At 37.8% G+C, this 17,634-nt stretch overlaps 2 protein-coding genes across 2 annotated transcripts in view; both read left to right on the top strand.

The window, feature by feature from the left end:
* Nucleotides 1-348: 348 nt before the first annotated feature.
* On the top strand, nucleotides 349-10,809 carry LOC128983522 (DNA oxidative demethylase ALKBH2-like). The gene is made up of 5 exons (XM_054402824.1): nucleotides 349-485; nucleotides 1,858-2,068; nucleotides 2,500-2,642; nucleotides 8,816-8,952; nucleotides 10,607-10,809. Coding segments are annotated over exons 1-5 (669 nt in total). The 5' UTR covers nucleotides 349-483; the 3' UTR covers nucleotides 10,783-10,809.
* A 3,858-nt stretch (nucleotides 10,810-14,667) lies between these two features.
* The window catches only part of LOC128992078 (uncharacterized), a 53,157-nt gene continuing 50,190 nt past the window's right edge, over nucleotides 14,668-17,634 (top strand). Inside the window, exon 1 of the mRNA XM_054415482.1 lies at nucleotides 14,668-14,834. Coding sequence (XP_054271457.1) covers nucleotides 14,700-14,834 — 135 coding nt within the window. The 5' untranslated portion in view covers nucleotides 14,668-14,699. The remainder of the gene's footprint in view (nucleotides 14,835-17,634) is intronic.

Genomic DNA, 17,634 nt, shown 5'->3' with positions numbered 1-17,634 from the left:
TATATCACCAGTACCAATTCAAGTATTACCGTTAAATAACACAGAGCATAGGTTAAATAAGTAACAAAAAATGTCACTTACTTTGCTATTTTACTCATCGTAATGGTTGCCGAACAAAAATATTACTCACTGCGGCCAGGATCCTATAACGAAATAAAAAGTTACAACAACTCAAACTAACTGAGAGTATTTTTAATCTATGCTCGGTCACCCCTCCCATCTCCGACCGCCTGACCGAGCGCCATCGAACTTCAAATTTTAAGAAGAGTCATATGTTTTTTGTTTGTTAGTAGCACTGTTAGTAGTTGTCGTCTGTTAACCCAAAACGTAACACCAACACTAAACACTACAAACAAACCTAAATCAACCCTAGTCCCTAACCAAACCCTGATTATCATTTTTAACAATTAAGTTTATAATATTGAACGTAAACAAGCTAAACTGGTTTGCGTTCTATGTGATATTGAGACTCTTTGGCTATTGATGTAAGTTAGTATAACAATGATATAACCTAATTCCTTACGTATTCAGGTAATCAACAATCCATGCACCTAGTAGTAAAATTAGGTAGGCCCTATTAAGCCTACTGCCAGATACTACAAACAATTAAGTATGGTATGACCTAGGTTAATTTGGTAGTCCATTAATTAAAGCTTCAATTTTAGATTTGTTTTCACAAGAATTTAGACAAGCAACAACTAGATAAATATAAATACAAAAATTTAATAAAGGATTATGTAGGTGGGTTACACTTCCATACTTATCTGTTGGCACAAACAACCGAATGAAAATATAGATCGATATTGAATTAAACATTTAAATAATCAATATTACTCATTCGGTTGTTTGTGCAAACAGATATGGAAGCGTACCCTGAAGGCGTACATTTGTAATACTTGAAGATAAGATTCCCCCGCGCATTAGATGTATAGGTGAAACTTTGATGCAGCCTCGCGGAGAACCTACAATATATTTTCAGATGAAATTTTAGTTTGTTATTTACCTATATCATATCGCATAGACTACAGTTTTTATGGGATATAATTGGGTACAGTTTCATAACTGGGCCACGCTCGATAAAAATATCAATTGAAAACATTGATTACTAATCAATATTTTTATAATTATTCATTACAGTACCTATATGTTTATAGTTATGATATTTATTATAATAATAACCAATGTACTTTTTATGAAAACCAAAGTCAATGTGGAAAAATTTACAAAGTCGTCTATTTGTGTTCGTAGCCTATCTTCATTTATCACAAGTTTCATCAACTTAAAACTAGCTGTCCTAGCCATAATAACACTGCGTAAAAGAGTGGTTGACGTTACCCTACAAGAATATTAAGGAGAAGATCAATATTTATTTATAATTTATATTTAAATCAATTGAAATATTTTGATCAATGTTAACTAATATAATATTTCATTGGGTAATATTGTATGTCTCTGCGGTGCTTTACCCAAAACTTTGAAATCACACTCCAACGGATTCAAGCCATCAATGATTCTATCAATAGCCGAAGACTAATTAATGAATACGTCCAAAACACAAACTTCCTGTACCGATCCATAATACAAAGTGGTCGGATATCAAAGTTTTGCTGATCTATGTAAGTTAGTGCCGGATTAATGACTTATCATATTAATTACCACAATTCCGAGCAAATCTAAACCTATAAGAATTAATAATGTACCAATTAGAATTGAGAATTATTGTGTATTGGGAAAGAGGTGAAGTATTTCTGATAATGGCTTCCAATAGTCTATTCATATTTAGTTTGAAATTAAACTACAGAATGTAAACAAGCCACTAACATACTAAATTTATTGAGACTAACAAACTATTCACAGGTTGGGGATGGAGCCCCAAAAGAAGAAACAAAAACTATCCTGGAATAAAATTAAAAAAGAAGGGCTGGATTTGGATTACAACCAAAGATTCCTAACTAAACACGAAGCTGATGACCTTCTGGAATGGTTTGAAAAAAACGTTGAATATTTTTCTGGCGATTTGGCTCAGGTCAAAGTTTTTGGCAAGTGGCACAAAATCCCTCGCAAACAGGTTGGTGAAATTTATTTAATAAAACAGGTGGAATTACCCTGGTTTTCTTTACTTATATTAATTTAGTAAAGTGTGTCGTATTTTTGGTCTTTTTGAAAATCTTTTTAAAAGTAATAGGCCTATGAAGCTTTTACTCATCTTGTTGGCCAAAATTCAAAATACAAATTGCTAAAAAAGTTGTAGTTTTAGTTTTATCCCAATAAAATAATGTAATATGAATGTTAACTTGTTAATTTTTCCGAGAAAGGCTTACCGGTAATTGAATGTTAATTTTTATTGTTGTGAGATAATCAAAACATATAATCATATTTAAAATAATTGAAACCTATTGACATCTAGTAAGGTGCTTTGAGGTAAAAGCTTTTAGGATTAGCTGGTTAGCTAGGCCTGTATTTAAATATTTTGTTTAATACATGTTATCATGTATATAGGTTTCATATGGAGAAGCAGGTCTGTCGTATAAATTCTCCGGTAATACCGTCCCAGCACTACCATGGCCTGATCAACTGGCCAGTCTCAGGGATAGATTGAATGAAGCGACATCAAACAAGTTCAACTTTGTTTTAGTGAATCGGTAAGTTTTTAAAGGAATGGATTTTTTAAATCAGTAGCCTACAAAATGTTTCTAGAAGTTCATAAAAAGGGCTTCAAATTATCTTAATTACAGTATAGAGAATGCTGCAGACATTTTCTATCTTGAAAAAAAAAAAGTTTTCACAACATTTTGAGGTGAAGAATGTGATGACTCAGGTGAGGATGTAGCTAAAACATAGCAAAATTAGTGTAAAAAGTCAGTTGAAGCTGGAAAATCTCACCTAACAAAACAAAGTAGTAAAAAAAGAATATAAAAAAAATGACGAAAATGAAACGGAATAATAGTAAAAATTTAAACCATGAGAATAAACAATGAGGGTGGTGGCTCAAACCAGAGTGAAAAATTAATGTCTGAAGCAAGGGCAACGAGGTCCAGAAAAATTAGTTCACCCCAAAACCCAAAGCAAAACAACATGGTAAAAATATATTACCCTACAAAAATACACAGTCAAGTTATGTTTTCAATGCTATAGTCGAATAGATTACAGCGAATAGGACAGGAACCAGTTCGAGTCGGGTGGGGTGAGGGCAAGCGGCATCCAATCAGCTTTCAGAAAACTGTCCACTGTTGCCAAGTTGTGCCACGCACTCAGTCTTTGCCTGACAGCCGATCTGTGCGTTTCGAGCATATCTTCTTGTTTTGTCATGAAATTGCCTTAAAGTGTGCTTATAATTTGAAACAGGCCAGTAACAAAGCTACAAAAGGCATCTCACTCCATTCTACACTCATCCTTCACTCATATTTAGGTTAAAGTACGCTCATAGGTGGCGTCCCCATTTCAAATTACTAATTAATATGGAAGATTGTATCCTTTTTCATTTCCATGTTAATTTTGTTTCATATATCAAACAATAAGCTGAGCAATATTTTAGAAGATTTTTAGAACTGCTATACAAATTGTTTGGTCATATAAATTTACTGGTATTAACAGTTAGGTGATTTATTGATTCAATTTATATTTTTTATTAATTTTTTGTTTAAATATATTTTTCAAAAAACTGCATCTGGTAGCTGTTCGAGCCAGTTGTGTAGCAAATAATCAAACTCTAATAGTGTATGGGATGAATTTTATGTTCCATTCTATATAAAACTACAACACTAACGGATACCACCGAGAACAAATAAATTATTAATTTGTATTGTTCAACTGAACTACCCTACAAGTGGGAAGATAGAGTAGGGGGATGCCAGGCTCTAGGTGAAAGTCTGCTCACCAGCTGAGAACAACGTGGCAACGTCGCATCCCCTACCTCTTCAAAGGCCAGGCCTATTCTGTAATCTATTTGACTATAATGGTTTGACTCATTTACTATAATAGAATCAGTGAATAGAATTTTCACTGTAACACCCCTTTTTCACCCACAACCGATTGTTACGATTTTGGTGCATCCATATCACTTGGTCAAACCAGAGATTGTGTGTTTCAGTTACAAGGATGGCAATGATCACATGGGCTACCACAGGGATGATGGAGCTGACTTGGATCAAACTGCTCCAATAGCGTCCATATCACTTGGTCAAACCAGAGATTGTGTGTTTCAGTTACAAGGATGGCAATGATCACATGGGCTACCACAGGGATGATGGAGCTGACTTGGATCAAACTGCTCCAATAGCATCCATATCACTAGGACAAACCAGAGATTGTGTGTTTCAGTTACAAGGATGGCAATGATCACATGGGCTACCACAGGGATGATGGAGCTGACTTGGATCAAACTGTTCCGATAGCGTCCATATCACTTGGTCAAACCAGAGATTGTGTGTTTTAGTTACCAGAATGGCAATGATCACATGGGCTACCACAGGGATGACGAAGCTGACTTGGACCAAACTGTTCCGATAGCGTCCATATCACTTGGTCAAACCAGAGATTGTGTGTTTTAGTTACCAGAATGGCAATGATCACATGGGCTACCACAGGGATGATGGAGCTGACTTGGATCAAACTGCTCCAATAGCGTCCATATCACTTGGTCAAACCAGAGATTGTGTGTTTCAGTTACAAGGATGGCAATGATCACATGGGCTACCACAGGGATGATGGAGCTGACTTGGATCAAACTGCTCCGATAGCGTCCATATCACTTGGTCAAACCAGAGATTGTGTGTTTTAGTTACCAGAATGGCAATGATCACATGGGCTACCACAGGGATGATGGAGCTGACTTGGATCAAACTGCTCCAATAGCGTCCATATCACTTGGTCAAACCAGAGATTGTGTGTTTCAGTTACAAGGATGGCAATGATCACATGGGCTACCACAGGGATGATGGAGCTGACTTGGATCAAACTGCTCCAATAGCATCCATATCACTTGGTCAAACCAGAGATTGTGTGTTTCAGTTACAAGGATGGCAATGATCACATGGGCTACCACAGGGACAATGAAGCTGACTTGGACCAAACTGCTCCGATAGCGTCCATATCACTTGGTCAAACCAGAGATTGTGTGTTTCAGTTACAAGGATGGCAATGATCACATGGGCTACCACAGGGATGATGGAGCTGACTTGGATCAAACTGCTCCAATAGCATCCATATCACTAGGACAAACCAGAGATTGTGTGTTTCAGTTACAAGGATGGCAATGATCACATGGGCTACCACAGGGACAATGAAGCTGACTTGGACCAAACTGCTCCGATAGCGTCCATATCACTTGGTCAAACCAGAGATTGTGTGTTTCAGTTACAAGGATGGCAATGATCACATGGGCTACCACAGGGATGACGAAGCTGACTTGGACCAAACTGTTCCGATAGCGTCCATATCACTTGGTCAAACCAGAGATTGTGTGTTTTAGTTACCAGAATGGCAATGATCACATGGGCTACCACAGGGATGATGGAGCTGACTTGGATCAAACTGCTCCAATAGCGTCCATATCACTTGGTCAAACCAGAGATTGTGTGTTTCAGTTACAAGGATGGCAATGATCACATGGGCTACCACAGGGATGATGGAGCTGACTTGGATCAAACTGCTCCGATAGCGTCCATATCACTTGGTCAAACCAGAGATTGTGTGTTTTAGTTACCAGAATGGCAATGATCACATGGGCTACCACAGGGATGATGGAGCTGACTTGGATCAAACTGCTCCAATAGCGTCCATATCACTTGGTCAAACCAGAGATTGTGTGTTTCAGTTACAAGGATGGCAATGATCACATGGGCTACCACAGGGATGATGGAGCTGACTTGGATCAAACTGCTCCGATAGCGTCCATATCACTTGGTCAAACCAGAGATTGTGTGTTTTAGTTACCAGAATGGCAATGATCACATGGGCTACCACAGGGATGATGGAGCTGACTTGGATCAAACTGCTCCAATAGCGTCCATATCACTTGGTCAAACCAGAGATTGTGTGTTTCAGTTACAAGGATGGCAATGATCACATGGGCTACCACAGGGATGATGGAGCTGACTTGGATCAAACTGCTCCAATAGCATCCATATCACTTGGTCAAACCAGAGATTGTGTGTTTCAGTTACAAGGATGGCAATGATCACATGGGCTACCACAGGGACAATGAAGCTGACTTGGACCAAACTGCTCCGATAGCGTCCATATCACTTGGTCAAACCAGAGATTGTGTGTTTCAGTTACAAGGATGGCAATGATCACATGGGCTACCACAGGGATGATGGAGCTGACTTGGATCAAACTGCTCCAATAGCATCCATATCACTAGGACAAACCAGAGATTGTGTGTTTCAGTTACAAGGATGGCAATGATCACATGGGCTACCACAGGGACAATGAAGCTGACTTGGACCAAACTGCTCCGATAGCGTCCATATCACTTGGTCAAACCAGAGATTGTGTGTTTCAGTTACAAGGATGGCAATGATCACATGGGCTACCACAGGGATGACGAAGCTGACTTGGACCAAACTGTTCCGATAGCGTCCATATCACTTGGTCAAACCAGAGATTGTGTGTTTTAGTTACCAGAATGGCAATGATCACATGGGCTACCACAGGGATGATGGAGCTGACTTGGATCAAACTGCTCCAATAGCGTCCATATCACTTGGTCAAACCAGAGATTGTGTGTTTCAGTTACAAGGATGGCAATGATCACATGGGCTACCACAGGGATGATGGAGCTGACTTGGATCAAACTGCTCCGATAGCGTCCATATCACTTGGTCAAACCAGAGATTGTGTGTTTTAGTTACCAGAATGGCAATGATCACATGGGCTACCACAGGGATGATGGAGCTGACTTGGATCAAACTGCTCCAATAGCGTCCATATCACTTGGTCAAACCAGAGATTGTGTGTTTCAGTTACAAGGATGGCAATGATCACATGGGCTACCACAGGGATGATGGAGCTGACTTGGATCAAACTGCTCCAATAGCATCCATATCACTTGGTCAAACCAGAGATTGTGTGTTTCAGTTACAAGGATGGCAATGATCACATGGGCTACCACAGGGACAATGAAGCTGACTTGGACCAAACTGCTCCGATAGCGTCCATATCACTTGGTCAAACCAGAGATTGTGTGTTTCAGTTACAAGGATGGCAATGATCACATGGGCTACCACAGGGATGATGGAGCTGACTTGGATCAAACTGCTCCAATAGCGTCCATATCACTTGGTCAAACCAGAGATTGTGTGTTTCAGTTACAAGGATGGCAATGATCACATGGGCTACCACAGGGATGATGGAGCTGACTTGGATCAAACTGCTCCAATAGCATCCATATCACTAGGACAAACCAGAGATTGTGTGTTTCAGTTACAAGGATGGCAATGATCTCATGGGCTACCACAGGGACAATGAAGCTGACTTGGACCAAACTGCTCCGATAGCGTCCATATCACTTGGTCAAACCAGAGATTGTGTGTTTCAGTTACAAGGATGGCAATGATCACATGGGCTACCACAGGGATGATGGAGCTGACTTGGATCAAACTGCTCCAATAGCGTCCATATCACTTGGTCAAACCAGAGATTGTGTGTTTCAGTTACAAGGATGGCAATGATCACATGGGCTACCACAGGGATGATGGAGCTGACTTGGATCAAACTGCTCCAATAGCATCCATATCACTAGGACAAACCAGAGATTGTGTGTTTCAGTTACAAGGATGGCAATGATCTCATGGGCTACCACAGGGACAATGAAGCTGACTTGGACCAAACTGCTCCGATAGCGTCCATATCACTTGGTCAAACCAGAGATTGTGTGTTTCAGTTACAAGGATGGCAATGATCACATGGGCTACCACAGGGATGACGAAGCTGACTTGGACCAAACTGTTCCGATAGCGTCCATATCACTTGGTCAAACCAGAGATTGTGTGTTTCAGTTACAAGGATGGCAATGATCACATGGGCTACCACAGGGATGACGAAGCTGACTTGGACCAAACTGTTCCGATAGCGTCCATATCACTTGGTCAAACCAGAGATTGTGTGTTTCAGTTACAAGGATGGCAATGATCACATGGGCTACCACAGGGACAATGAAGCTGACTTGGACCAAACTGCTCCAATAGCGTCCATATCACTTGGTCAAACCAGAGATTGTGTGTTTCAGTTACAAGGATGGCAATGATCACATGGGCTACCACAGGGATGACGAAGCTGACTTGGACCAAACTGTTCCGATAGCGTCCATATCACTTGGTCAAACCAGAGATTGTGTGTTTCAGTTACAAGGATGGCAATGATCACATGGGCTACCACAGGGACAATGAAGCTGACTTGGACCAAACTGCTCCGATAGCGTCCATATCACTTGGTCAAACCAGAGATTGTGTGTTTTAGTTACCAGAATGGCAATGATCACATGGGCTACCACAGGGACGATGAAGCTGACTTGGACCAAACTGCTCCGATAGCGTCCATATCACTTGGTCAAACCAGAGATTGTGTGTTTTAGTTACCAGAATGGCAATGATCACATGGGCTACCACAGGGACGATGAAGCTGACTTGGACCAAACTGCTCCAATAGCATCCATATCACTTGGACAAACCAGAGATTGTGTGTTTCAGTTACAAGGATGGCAATGATCACATGGGCTACCACAGGGATAATGAAGCTGACTTGGACAAAACCGCTCCGATAGCATCAACAAGTTCCGATAGCACTTGGACAAACCAGAGATTTTATGTTTCAGTTACAAGGATGGCAATGATCACATGGGCTACCACAGGGATGACGAAGCTGACTTGGAACAAACTGCTCCAATAGCGTCCATATCACTTGGACAAACCAGAGATTTCGTGTTTCAACATGCTGATGCTCGTCGTGTAGGTAATGTTATTAATACTGTCACTATATCATCAACCAGATAGGCTACTAAGTATGGGAACTTGAAAGAAAACAACCTTACAAATGTTTTAAACATTCTAAAGGGTTTTTAAAGCACTAGAGTTAGTTTACTGGAGTAAACGATTTGAGGGTTATCCAGGGATAAGTAACACAAAAATTTAGTCATAACACAGTAGACCCCCTCCTAACCGACCTTGCATTAACCGATAATCAGATTATCCGCCCTCGCTCATAAAATATCCCAGTTGGTTTTAATCGATCTTGTTTTGAGAGCAGTTTCGGTTTAAGAATCTCGGCATTTCCACTCCCACGTTCGGAGATGGAAACAACACACAAGACTCTGCAGGATGATACTGTATAAATAAACATCCTGTCTCAAGTCAAAATGGTTGTTTGTATCCTTAATTTCGTCAGTAGGTTCTGTATTGTATTACGATAAATTTGGAAAGCATCAATTAATATTACTAAAGCTATTTAAATATGAACTTTTATTGCCTCTTGCCTATGACTATAATTTATTCTACTGAAAGTGTTTTACTTGACTGTGTTTTGGGTTTATTTGTGATTTTTCCATCGTCAATACTTGAGAAAAAAAAGAAGTGTAATTTATTTTGTAAATAATGCATGCATGACTTCAGAATAGTGATTATATGATTCCAAATTAATAGCACTTCATTTTAAGTTTTCAGAGAATGCCCGTTTTAACCAATCTTTTGAGTTATCCGACCTAGGTCAGTTAAGAGTAGGTCTACGTTATGTCTCTTTTAGGACTGAGCACGAAATAATCAGGAAACTATTTAATTCTATCCAATCTCCAAGTATTGGCCGTAAATTGTTCTCTGACAAGCTCCAACCAAAATTAAGGAATTAAGCTAGTACAAATCTAGCTATAGTCTTGCGGCGGGGAGTGCCCCTTTGACTCACCATTTTATAGAGTAGCACTGGGGAGTAACACCGATCAGCTGGATGGTACAGATTCCTATCTGTCCTCTCACTATGGATACTGATACATTTCTGCTGCTGACCTTGTGATGAAAATGTCTACGACCTACTGCAAACTATCTGATGTACATCCATCAATCAGTAAATATTTTAATATGAATTGACTGTCCACTACGACCTGATCACAGAACACAGATATGATACTATCACTCAGTTCATACTAAGTTGTGTCAATTACACATAATTATCGGTTACTATGACAAGACTAATCGTTGCCGAGAGGTTGGAACTCATCAGAACAGAAGTGAATGAAATAAAGGGTGCCGATGTCAGATTTGAGCTATACCACTTGACTGTGTCGGGAGATTGTTAAAGATCTTTTAATTCATGCACAACTTCTTAATTTAGGCCTACACTTAAATTTCAATTAACAAGTCACGCCCTACTGAAGACAGCTAGTTTATCGACTGAGCTTAATTGTCTTATACTGATAACAATGGACAGATATAAAAGAAACACTTGAGCGAATAACACAGCTATTGAGGAGTTCAAGTTTTTATAGCATGCTTACAAAATGAATATTACCTGAGCCAAGCTACACATAAAATACCTAGCACAGTGAATTCCATTCTGATAGTCTTAGAACATGTCCATTTTTATCATACTTATTTACACGTTTTAATTGTCTTGGCAGGATCAGCCAAAAGAGACGTTCCTACTGTCAAGATCTCCTTGACTCACGGCAGCCTACTAATGATGAACCCTCCGACCAACACACACTGGTACCATTCTCTTCCCAAGAGGAAGAACTGCCCCGGAGTCCGAATAAATCTCACGTTTCGCACCATGATCGTCAAGCCGAAGCTATAGTAATGCAGTGTTTAGAAATGAACTTGTGATATTTTTATACTTCTATAATGTATGTAATGTAATGTAATTATGATGTACAGTCAGATCTTGAAATTTATAAATTAAACTGTTAGATATTTAAGTTGAAATAAAGTGAATACATTATTTTATAACAGAAGTATTGCCTGTTTTACATAAATCCTTACCTTACATTATAAAAGGTTAAAAGTTTAATTTTTCAATTTTAAATCTGTTACAATATTAAGTGTCATTTTTTGTAACAGTGTAAAAAGCACAAAATGTTTGAAACACTGATCTAAATAAAAATCATATGTTTAATTTCATCCCTGAAATAGCGATAGTAATAATTTTAAACTGACCAATAAAATTTAAACTAGTGTACCAAGCCTGTAACTGGCCTAAATGCTCGGTGTGATGGGTAGCACTCTTTGTAAATAACCGTTTTCATATAAATATGCTACAAATTTTGCCCTCATGAAATTATGTTCATGATTTAGTACAGGAAAAAATAAGTTACTTAAAACACATTAGAATGAGCTTCTTGATTATCAGCAGGTTTTTCTACAATTGATTATAATATTACTGATGAGAAAAAACATTTAATATATTGATGACAAAATAGTGTACTTTAATATAATTTTGTCCCCAAATCAAGGGTCTTCTACTGTATCTCTAATGTACAATTGACTATATTGGATAGTCAAAGGTACTGCAGTACATTTTGTGTGATTTGACAAAATTAAACATCTCCTACTGAGGTAAGCTTTATATTCGCCACTTGTCAAACTGAACTACCCACAAACAGAAAGGCTTCCCACGGGTACACAGCTTACAAATAAAGAAGTAACGGAATTTGTGGACAACCTATTGTCTTGGACAACTCTTTGTATTCATCCATGTTTGGTCTCTCTCCAAGATCATTGTGCCACACCTAACATATCTTACACCACAACACCACAGACCTTGTGGTACTCTGTGCATGATGTGGCCCTTAAACTATTTCAGGTCTTTTGAAGCTGATTTTATCAGAACTGTCACCCAACTTTTCCTATAAAATGCTTAAAAAAATATTTCTAAGTGTTAACTGGCTTAAGAATCTGTATTGGCTTTGACAATAATTGATATAAGCCAGTTGGCTAAGCAATTCGTAAACTAAGGTAAGAAGCAGATTCGCGTGGTTCTTTCTACCTATCTCAGCTTATTCAGTGATTGACACAATGCAGATGGTGGCAGTATTACATTACATTCAATGATGAGGTTGAGGACAACACAAAGATGCATATTTTAACAAAAATATGTGTGTAGGTAGAGTGAAGTAATTAAGACGCTATGTTACTTGCATACAATCCCCATACAATAATTATTGCATGTAGTTTACTAGTGTTTGCCAAGTATCGACAAACACTAGTAAACTAGCTATACTACACAAACACTTCCACTTCTATTCCACATACACAACGATCACAGCGGTACACAAAAACCATACGAACACAACTCATTAAAATAAAATTATATTTATAATTAAAATAAAAACCAATTTATTGATCACGCAACCAAAGGTTTGAACGCTGTTTCTAAACATAAGGCCCACACAAAGTCAATCCACATACAAATCCAAAATGTAACCAACTGGTTACGTTAAATTATTCTGGATTGGCAAACCAGTTGATACTATTAACACAAATAGTTTAATTACACCAAGTTTTATTGCTGGTTTAAATTTAAAATATATTTGAATTGATTCAACACCCCTCGTCTTTTTTTCTGACCATGCCCTTGTTGCTCCATACTGTTCCCACGATAAGCCAGACCCCCTAGGTCTGGAAGTCGGTGCACACAGAGCTCCGCCTGACTGGGCAAGGCTTCTTCTGTAGGAGATTGCCTGCTGTCCTGCAGGTTCTGTTTGTGACACTCAAAAGTCCTCTAAGTACCAGCCACCCCTCTGCACGGTCTACATGACACCTATGGTTGACCTGAAACAGCTAAGGAAAAGGGAGCAGAAATGTAATGGAAGATGGATAGGTGAGAAAGTTAATCCATGTGTTAGGAAGTTGAAGAAACATGGATTAATAGTACAGCCCCTGCTCAGATGAGGGGTAGGGAGACAGGGAGGCTGGTTGCGATGGACAAGCCACCGGGCGATGGGATCGCCAACCCCTACGCCTTACGAGGGATTGTGGGGCTGCCGAGCATCAGCTTAGCACAAAGATCAACTGTTTGCGCTCTTGTTGGTTAGTGTATGCTTAAACGTAGAACAGCACGCATACAGAATACAAATGCTGTTAATTATTGTCCTAAAAAGTGTTTGTTACCAACAAAGAGCAGCTGTTTCTTTATCGATTACCATGATAAAGGAAAGCTGGTAACCAGCTGTAGTAGATAATGTATAAGGATTTTGAATTTAAAAAACCGTTGTTTTATGATGTTTTGTTGTTCAAGAAAATCCTTTCTCGTATCCACTTAAGCAAAAGGATGGGAAAAAAGTTATTAAATAGGAAATTCAAAATAAATCTTACGTTTTTTCGCATGTTTCCTGACTCAGAATAAGCTGCCCAGAACATATAAGCTTTGGCTGTGTTTGCATTGCCGAAATTGTTATTTCCACTTCACACTTGGATGGCATGACATCACTGATATCAATCTGAGCTTGGACGTCAATTAAAATTACTAAAATCATCTACTATACCGTTACCTGATAAGAAGGTTAAATACTGAGTTAAAATTATTAGTGATTGCACAACAACCCAAGTAGCATGCATAACGTTTTAAAATGATTATCTAAAGAATCTTAGAAGGAAAATGATTTATAAAAGATTTAAATATTATTTCCTCTTTAATTTTCTAAATAATATGGTTTTGTGAAGAAAAACACATTTTTAAATCATTTTCATAATCAACTGAAATATTTTTAAAATTACTATTTTTTTTAATGAATAACATTATTTTAAAATCATTTGTGAAATGGTTTAGTTAAACATTATGACAGGTATTGTAATTGTTTTAGAAGTGATTAAACGATGTATTCAATGGTTTTATAAAACGATTGGAAACATCCATATACTGTGTCAAGTAATAAATCAATCAGTTGTTAGCTATGATTCTTATTTAAGAACTATTTTACCCAATACGAATACACTAGTACTCTCTAAGTTTCAAAACTACCTACGTAGAATGAGATTTATATGCATACAGCATTAAAATACCGAATTTATTTTAATAGTTTTTTTTTTATTGAAAAAGAGGTTGGTTACCTATTTTAACCTTGTATTTGCCTGTCCACATATGCCTTGGGCTTGTGCGTGGAACGTATCCAGCAAAGCAATTAAGGGGTGGGGTGAGCCAGTATAGTACAAAGGTAAACTGTATTAATAAAAAGTATATACCGTAATAACAAGTACCAGCATACGAACCCTCGACATCGTTGCCTTGGCCGTGGTACTATACCAACTGAGCCAAACATAACTATATATTTCGTAAGCAATATTGAAAATGCACCGGCCGAATATTAATCCTTAAATAAAATTCTGAAAGACAAAATCTTTACCAGAAAATTGTGGACGTCTGATAAGTCTCAGAAAAGTGGGAGATGTTTTAAATTAAAGGTCTTGACCCCAGGGACTCGGGGAAAATATCAGAATTCCCATAAAGTTACCAGAAAACGAGATATCGTAAAATATCCACCATAAGAAAAGCATGGGGACTGATGATTGAAACAAAAACCTACAATCCGATTTACGACCAACACCAGAGTATTGTTTTAGCCTCTAGTCACAACGAAATTCCGAGACGTGTTCTAAATACTGGAACACCAACACTCGTCCGCGATATTTATATTTTCACTTAGAAACGTCAGACCTGTGGAGGGGCGAGTGCCGAGTCAGTCTGTCAGTGACCATCGTGTGTGTCTCGTCGTAGCAATGCCGGAGACCGTGGTACACATACCTCCCTCGGAGTCCAAGCCAGAGTCCACAACGGACTCACTGTTCTCCTGGATAACCATCAACTATGGATACTTCCGGACTGTGCCCGGCATGCTGAAGATAGCAGAGGCTGTGAGTATTGGCAATTGTTTGAGTAGTTGACAGCAAATGGAAATGTGGAAGTGTAAAGGGTGGGTGTTTTCTGTTTGGTAAAGTGTTTTTAAGATCGGAGTGTCTACAATTTTTTCCTAGGTCACCAAAGGTGTGCAAACTGTCCTCTTTGTAAACAATTAACAAGGGGGAAGCACGTTACCCCTGAATCAAAAACGCAAATATTTTTTTCATACAATTTATGACGACGAAAAGTGTTAAAGTTTAGACAGAGTATTGAGAAAGTGATTAAATTTTTGGATCTTTTTAGAATGCATAGTTAGATATTATACAAAAACAAAATGTTTTTAAAAAACGGCAAGTATAGTTTTACACAGAACTTATAAGTGGAAAACACATAAGCATTTATATTTCAGGGACTCGTTTGTTTAAATATTTGGTTTACATATTTCTTTGAGGTAAGTATCTCTCACGAATCTCATCCCACCGCCCCTTTAAGTCACCCTTCTACACTGTTTTGTTATATATAATTCACACCAAACAATTTATCGTAAATGAGGATTTTTGTGACAACCTAACGCATTTAAAAGTAAGCAATTTATGGTCGTCACTGTTTTAATGCAAGCCTCAAATGTTAGTTGGAAACATTAGTCTTTCGCTAAATAAATATACAATTAGTGACAGCAACATATCAATCCTTAACCTTTTGATAATTTTGCTCATCTTGTCAACACGGTATGCATTTTAAGGTGAAGACAAAATAATGCATATTTATTTTACGCTAATGTTGTAGTAAAGTACCATGAAAATTGTGTACAAAATTTTCAGTACATATTAGGCTAGGATTATACTAGGACGCTGGCGTCCGGGATGCTGGCGTCCGAGAGGCTAGCGTCCCAACTCGAGCCGAAAAATGACGTGATTTGTGTTGGGATGCTAGCCTCTCGGACTGCCATTTTATTTCAATGTTTAGTCACTTTTTATTTATATATATTTAAATAACATTAGGTTTAACGAGTACCAAGGTGATGGTTGATGCTTTAAGGGGGCTAATAAAGTGTGTGTTTTTTTTTTTTTTTTTTTTTTTTTTTGTAAAATACTGTATTAGTAGCTTAGTATAAAACAAATTGGCCAAGTTTAATTAAAATATATCCATACACAAGCAAATTCCAACACTTAACAACATTTTCTATAAGAATAACATGACAATTTTTAATATACTCTTTTTTAATTTTCTCCATAACTAATAACAGTACAAAAACACTTAAATATACTAAATTATTTGTTTTTAAGCTCATTAAAATTGTCTAGAGAGAAATTGGGAATTTTTCAGTTTTATGGGTCAAAAATGACAAACCCCCTTTTTTAGCACATAAAACCCCGTTCCCAAGGTCTGTTCATGCTGGTTCGCGAACTCATTCAAGTTTATCCCACCCTTCACCTTAAAACAAAATTTCTTCAAAATATGACAAAAGTTACTCCAGTTATCGCGTTTACAGACATATATATATATAATATTTAAATCTATACGAATCGATGGTGTTTTTGGCCTCTGGGGACATCAAAATGAAAAAGTAATTCGGTCCCGGCCTAGGTCTTACCATGCCACCTACGGTAATAGCTTCGAGCGTCCGGTGGCCTTTTTTTAGCATCCGACGCTAGCATCCATAGTATAATCGCGCCCATTTGATTTAATGCCCCGCTAGCGTCCCAGACGCTGGCCTCTCGGACGCCAGCGTCCTAGTATAATCCTAGCCTTAGATTACCTTTGCTGTCGCCTCTAGCTACAGACTGGTAAGATGTCCGTGTCCTTGAAGAACTACAGGCTATAACAACGAAGATAAACTAATATAATTCAAGTTCTTGAAACTGTGATGTAAATTAAAATATTCTTCAGTATACCTACTTACAAAACATAATAATTACACACGGACTGATAATATTACAGACACAGGGTTTGAATGTAGTTGTGAAAGATAATGCCTAATGCCATATCGCGTAATATCATATCAATTTAAAAACACCAAGTTAGCTAAAGAATGTTGTTTTGGACACAACAATATACTTCACAGTTGGGATGCGTGGACATGTTTACAAAGTTGACAATGGAAACAGGGCCGGATTTAGCATTTTTGCGCCCCTAGGCCCAAAACAATTTTCCGCCCCCTAGTCTGGTCCCAGTTACTTTCTTTCAAACCTTTATTAAAAACTATATCACGACTATAGGCTTAAGTTAATTGCTTGAGTATCACTCTTCGTCGGAATCGTTGCATTGCAAGTTTTTTTTTTAAGAATTGACTTGTTTAGCATTAACAAAATGCCGTCTTAAACACTTTTAACAAATTTATGCCTTTACTAAATGCTCACGTTTGTGGCCGTGGCCGCCGTGGGACTGAACTGAAACAAAACAACTCAACTCACCGAGCATTCATGCAAAAAAAAAACATGGCCATTGATTCCAATTCAGGGTCAAAACATGAACTCCATACAGTACGTGATACCATAGATTAAACATACTCCTTTAGTAGATTTGTCATCGTTTTGGATTAGCCTAGCTGAAAACAATTCTTTTTATTTAAGGAGTATGTTTTATCTATATTTAAACCTAGTTTATAAAAAAAACAACAATCTAATCATTAAAAATTGGTCGTCTCCTGTTTATATTAAAATAAATTAAAACCCACATCATAGAACTAAACCAAAAATAATAGAAACAAAATTACGTGATAACTAACATCAAGTGTCACCAACATAAACTAGACATTGACAAATTTTGAATTAACAATGTCATAAGAAGTCGACTTGAGTGAGTTACATTTAA

This window comes from Macrosteles quadrilineatus, unplaced genomic scaffold (assembly GCF_028750875.1).
Source record: "Macrosteles quadrilineatus isolate MER2022 unplaced genomic scaffold, UCM_ALF_1.0 Scaffold_1__1_contigs__length_201487025, whole genome shotgun sequence".
Classification (NCBI taxonomy): Eukaryota; Metazoa; Arthropoda; class Insecta; order Hemiptera; family Cicadellidae; genus Macrosteles; species Macrosteles quadrilineatus.
Note: the sequence above shows the minus strand (reverse complement) of the source record. Positions and strands in the feature narration are given on the sequence as shown.

Coding starts and splice junctions, on each gene's coding strand:
- LOC128983522 (XM_054402824.1), top strand. Junction 2,069..2,499: donor ACAAAATCCCTCGCAAACAG/GTTGGTGAAATT, acceptor TCATGTATATAG/GTTTCATATGGAGAAGCAGG. Junction 8,953..10,606: donor TGCTGATGCTCGTCGTGTAG/GTAATGTTATTA, acceptor TTGTCTTGGCAG/GATCAGCCAAAAGAGACGTT.